Source organism: Acanthisitta chloris, unplaced genomic scaffold (genome assembly GCF_000695815.1).
Source record: "Acanthisitta chloris isolate BGI_N310 unplaced genomic scaffold, ASM69581v1 scaffold12285, whole genome shotgun sequence".
Taxonomy (NCBI): Eukaryota; Metazoa; Chordata; class Aves; order Passeriformes; family Acanthisittidae; genus Acanthisitta; species Acanthisitta chloris.
The window spans coordinates 64,600-70,597 of NW_008674416.1; the positions used below are offsets into that span (position 1 = coordinate 64,600).

The 5,998-nt window shown below is 44.2% G+C and overlaps 1 protein-coding gene across 1 annotated transcript in view; it reads left to right on the forward strand.

Moving 5' to 3' along the window:
* Positions 1–5,998, forward strand: part of LOC103802815 (microtubule-associated protein 4-like) — a gene marked incomplete at its 3' end in the record, with an annotated part of 108,007 nt that overhangs the window by 10,604 nt on the left and 91,405 nt on the right. The window contains exon 2 of the mRNA XM_009075345.1: positions 660–725. Within this exon, the coding sequence (XP_009073593.1) occupies positions 660–725 (66 nt within the window). The remainder of the gene's footprint in view (positions 1–659; positions 726–5,998) is intronic.

The following is a 5,998-nucleotide window of genomic DNA, read 5'->3' on the forward strand; positions in this document are numbered from 1 at the left end:
GGAGCATCTCTGTGGCCTGTCTGACAAAATTGTGTTCAACCAAGTCTGCTTACACCACTGTGTGATGGGATGATACAACCTGCTTCTCTGGGCAGCCTGTGGCAGTGCCTCATCACCCTCAGTGTAAAAACTTCTATTATCTAAAGTCAACCCGCCTTCAGCTTCCAAGCCTTCCCTCTTCTCCAGTGCTGCCATGTTTTCCGAGTTCAGTGTGTAACTCCTGGTGCTGGTTAAAATTTTATCTGATGATGTCAGAACAAGATTGACTAAATCTATCAGTGATAAATATTTTCCATGGGTTTTTTTGGAATTGGTGGTCTTCCTCCCTGAGCTACCCTCCTTTGGATCTACCCTGATACCTGCTTTAGCAATGTTATGTGTTTTGGAAGGAATTTCTTCCTGGAAAGGGCTGTCAGACATTGGAAGGGGCTGTTCAGGGAGGTGGTGGAGTCACCGTCCCTGGAGGTGTTTGAGGAACAACTGACTGGATGTGGCACTCAGTTCTCTGGTCTGGTTGACAAGGTGGTGGGTTGGGTCACAGGTTGGACGCGTCGCTCTTGGAGGTCTTTTCCAGCCTAAATGGTTTTGGTGTTTTACAGTCTTGTTCTGGATTAAGACTGACTTCATCCAGTGTTAACAGTTCCTTTGATTTCTCGTAGATACTTCAGCTTCTGGGCCAACAGTGGTAGAAAACGGTGACCATGGACTAGAAGATCACCGCACAGGTATGTCCTTTGTGTCCCCACGAAACATAACAATCTCTTTATTTGTTACTGGAGGAGTAAAGCTTCACCATGACCAAGTGCATCTTCTTTTTCAGTCCTGTTTCCTCCAAGGGGGTTGGTTTTGGTTTCCATAATCTCCTTTGCAGCAAAATAGAGCTTATTTTTCTTTGGAGTTTGAAATGGCTTATTTGCACGAGGCCTCGTTCTGAAGACATTGTGTCCTTTATCCATGGTCAGTGTTGGGAAGGCAATTTCTAGGGCACTGATAAAAATGGCTTTCCAGTGACTCCATAATATCCATAGCTGAACTCTCCCCTGACCTGTGACTTCTCCTGTTCCCTGTGAGACTGACACTGATGTATTTCCAAATCCACCATCCTTTGATGCAGTTTTTATTCACTGCTGAGCTGCTACTGAAATGACCCTGCTGTGTCCTGCTGCAGCTTGTCCTTCCACCCCAAACTCCCTCCTGTGCACATCTCCCCACACTTGCTTTAGCAATGTCCCAGGTGACATTGAAGCCTTCTGCACCTTTTTTTTTTGTAGCATCAGGTTAGTTCTGACTGCAAGAAACTTTTGACCTAAGTGGGCTGATATTTCAGACTTGTGAGGAACCTGGAGAATAACTGATCTTTGCAATCAGCTCAACATGCTGAGGTTTGTCTTCTCTTACTGACACTATATGATAAACACTCCTTCCCTTTGAGCCTTTACTGTGAGTTGGGTTTCCTACCAAATTCCAACCTGCTGTTTCCTTCCGTGGTGAGCACTCTGACAGCCCATACTGTGGCACCTCTCTTTTCTTGAGGATTAGATATTCCAAAGTCAATTGTCATTCTGGCATTGGACTAATTATTTGATCTACCTTATGACGATCTCCAGCTCATCTTTAGCAGTACAGATCATTGCTGAGATTGTTTGGATACTCCCAGTGTTATCATCCCTCCTAATCCATAGGCACAGCCCCAAGGAAAACAAAATGCAGGAAATAATGATGAAGGTGTGGGAGTGGGAATGAATTAAGACACCTCTTTGCTATACTTCTGTTTGGAATATTAGAGTTTGATTTAGACTGTGAGTGAGTTTCATGTCCTTACTGAGGATGGGAATATAAAAGTTGATCTTTGTACTACATTTGTCGTTGTAAATACAGTCAAAAGGAATCTGTGCATCTTTCATCATTAACTGAAACTAAGAACACTTCTGAACCTTCCTGAGGCTACTTCCTCTCTCTTTTTTAATGCAGATAACTATAAGGAAGTAAGAATAAAACCAGATTTATGATACTCTAGGTCTTGCTAATTAAATGCGTCAGGATTTTTTATTGAGCCTCTGACTTGTGCTTAAAAGATTCCTTGTTGTTTGCTTCACTCTTGCTTTGTGGAGGTTTAACTCTTCACACACTAAATGCTAACAACTTTGATCAAAGATACTTTTATGTGTCTGAAGCTGTTTAATTTATTAATACTTTCCCTCTTTGTGGGGGTAGAGTTGGATTTTTTTATTCCCTTGTTAAAGTCTGTCTAAAAGTGACATCAAAGTGGTAGGAGCAGTGTCAAAGCATGAGGAGTCATGAGCATCAAGTTAATTAGATTTTCCAGAATAACAGAAGATTTATATGACACAATTACTTCACAGCCTCTTTCCCCCTACCCCCTTCTTTGTGGAATACTTGAAATGTCCATGGTTATCCGTTTGAGAGGAGGGAGGAATGCTGAATTCCCATTGGGCATTGGAGAGGTTTTCAGAACTGAGGAGCAGCTTACTGCAGGAACACCTGGACCAGGTAATGGACATCAGTAGTGCCCGGTTCTGTGTTTGACTGGAGTCAAACAGGACTGGAGTCCCTGGCTTCAAGCCACCTCCAAGATTTGGCTGGCTTATTTGTTTTCAGCTGGATCTATTCCCTAACCTGTCTCTGAAAGCTGAAATGGTTCTTAGGGATGTGGAATGTGAGCCCAGTGCAGAGCTGGGAAACAGAGCAGCTGAGAGAAGACTAAGGAAGGTGATGCTCAAGGAGATCAGCTTTTTGCTACAAAACCAGTGTTAAAAGATACAGACAGATTTTTAAAAGCAGCATTGGGTTTAAGTTGGATTCTGAACCAGACTCCAAGGAAAAGCTGTAGTTAAGCCATTTGCAAATACAAATGTTGATCTCTCCAGGCTGGAGCACAGGAAGCATTGCTGCCCCTTTTTTTTCACCAATCAAATAAAACACGGTGATGACTTGATACTGTTTTCTTACGTACAGCATTCTCTCCAAACATGTGGTGTGTGTGTCGGCAGAGGTTTGAATTAGTCAGGACTGAAATCTTGGCAGTGGCCTGGCAGCCTGTGCTGCCCCAGCCCCATCCCTCACTCCGAAATACCCTTAATGCAGCAGATGGCAGAATTCCAAAACTAATGTAACTCGGGGGCAAACCCTGTACCAACTGTTGAATTCCTTTTATTCTAACAGTGCTGATTTAAACCATTGCTGCAGGGATGTGTATAGTTAGGATTTTGGAGAGGGAGACACTGGCACCTTCTCTGAAGGGTTCTGTTCTTGGCAGCGCTAAGCCTTACGTGCCCATTGCATCCTTGGCTGGTGGGGGTTTGTTTTTCTGGGAATTTGAGAGCTACAGAGCAGGAGCTCTGGCTTTGGGTGCTCAGCACATCAACTGAAACTCTCTCTGTTAATCCTGTTCTTCCTTATAAGGATAAATAGAGTGGTTGGAGCAGCATTCCAAGGGAAGCCGCACATGGCTGGTGCAGTCAGTGAATCAGTGAGGGGCTGGGGGAATCAGTAATGGTTTATAATCCCTGATGGCATGAGGTGCTGAGGTAGGGAACTCACTGCTCACCCTCACGATGCAGAGGTTAGAGAGGGCTTAGTAAGACTCTAACAGCAGGTTTGAAATGGAAAATAAATGGGTAATTTTTGATTTGCCACTCCTTATTGCAGGATATTTGCCTAGAGTTCAAAGGAATTCTATATTTGAACAAAAACAAACCAAATTTCTGGAACGAAATCCATCAAGGATGATCATACAGCTTTAATCTGGATGCCTCTTGCCCAAGATGCTGTTCATTGTCTTGCTGGCAGGTGAGAAGTACCCTAGGGAAGTATCCCTGCTCCATGGTCATACTTTGCCTAGCTGGACTTTCCCTCCAGCCAGCCTGCTTGGAATTCTGTCATCCAAGGCTGGGTCACAGAAATACTTTGTCACTGTTTTCAATGCAAATTGTGCTTTTAAGCAGCTTCCTGAGCTGCTGTGTGGTACCTGTTTGTCACTGATGCTGATTTGCCATGGCTGACTGTGGCGTGTGCCTCTGTCACGCTGCAGCATGACTGGTGAGAGGTTTTCAGGCACCTCTAAAAGCAAAATTCCACGTGTCTCTAATCTGGCTTTTGGCAAATCTCCTGGCTGCACTAAATGAAGTATTGCTTGTTGTGCAGAGTGCTACCTCAATGTTCATGTTTACTAATGACTTGCGCTTTTTTGCCCCTTTCCCCATCCCTTTTCCCTCTCCTACTTCTTTTCCTCTCTTCTATTTTCTCCTCCTAGAAGCCTAGACTGTCTCCTAACACTGGGGCTGCCACTGACACAAGACCAGTGTCCTTTTCTACCTGCCATTACACTTCTAAAATCTTCAGCATTTTACAGAGCTCTTGCTTAACCTCCTTGGACTTTGCGTGTAGAAGAAGCCAAAGCGTAGCTGTGCTGTCGGCGATCCGCCCTCCTCCTCCTCCCTCTCTGCTCTGCAGTACTTGTTGAAACCTTCCTCTCCTTGTGTAAGCACAAACGTGCATGATGGTTTGGAACTGCACCATTCCAGCACTCCCACTGGTTTTAAATCACAACCACAGCTCCATGTTTAGTTCAATCACTTTTCAATTTGATTTGGATCTGTTTCCATGGGTGCTTAATATCCGAAGGTTTGAAATGAAATTTCAAGTTGTGCTTTCATAGCGGATGGGTCCACCATGACTGCAGCTCCTTCCCCTTCTCCCTGCACTCACCACAGCCTTTTAGAATACCTCCCTTGATCCTTGCTGCTTTGAAACCTTCTCACGTGAGGTTTTTATCTTTTATAATGTTGTTTGCTTCCAAGTGGGTGTTTTCAGATCATAGCACCTAGTAGACTTGAGAAACAGATGAGGGAAAACCAAGTTTCCTGAGCTACAGGTGGCTTATCTCTGGTTTTTGAGGGGTGGATTATGGGGTTCGAGCCATCAACTGGGAGCATAAAGGAAAACAACCAGTCCCGAATTCCTGCCTGAGGAAGTGTCTTTGCTGTCATACTCCTTCCCAAAGGCCTTGGAAGTAAGAAAGAAAATTGCCTTCCTTTCACTTCACCCCTCAGGCTCCTTCTGGGGAATGACAGCCTTGGTGGGAATTTCACCTGCTATGAGAAATATTCTGTCCCTGCTAAAACTTAGAGAAAAAAAAGGACTAAATTGTAAAATCTGTGCTGAAATAATCCTGACAGTTTCCAGAAACACTGGAAGGAACAGACCTCTTTTGACATAAACAGAGCTACAAAAAGTCAGCAAGTTCAGTGCAATTCCATAAAGGTGCAAAGCTTTCCGAACACAAAAGTGTTAGTTACTCCCGTTAACAGATAAAACAAAATGAGAAGGTAGGACAATTTGGAGAGACAGCATAGTGTTTTACATTAGTCAGGCTCAGCCTGGGCTTGTGTAGCTGAGCCAATGTGTCATGTGAGGAGAATTGTGTTGATTAGCTAAAAGTACTTTGCCTACAACACCTAAGGAAAAGGATTTAGTGGAATCCAAATCCAGTCTGAGGTAGGATCTGATTCTCCAAATTGCCCAAAACAAGCATACTAAGACCTTCACTTGCCTTAAAATGGTATTTTCTTGTTGTGAAGTGAGTAGCTTGAACCTGATTGCCCCTAGTACCCTCCTAGTACCCACAACTACGTCGCTGTGCTCCTCTATTCGTCCTTGTGGTGCCAGTTTCTCAACAAGTAACACTGATGGCTTCTCTTCAGAGGCTGATAGTTGTAGTTTCTGGGAAAACTCAGTTGCCTGCAGGCACCCAGTTCCCAAAACTGAGTTCTTCCCTTGCTGGTCCATGTGCCAGCCTGACTGAGCTGCCGTGGAATCACAGAATCATTTAGGGGTTCATGGAATCACAGAATCATTTAGATTGGAAAAGACCTCCACGATCTTTGAGTCCAGCCTTTGAGTACAAAAAGGAAGGACAGTTGCCTAAAGCCAACAGTCTTTGGGAGCAGATCCTGCCTGAGATCTCTGTTTTCCTGCT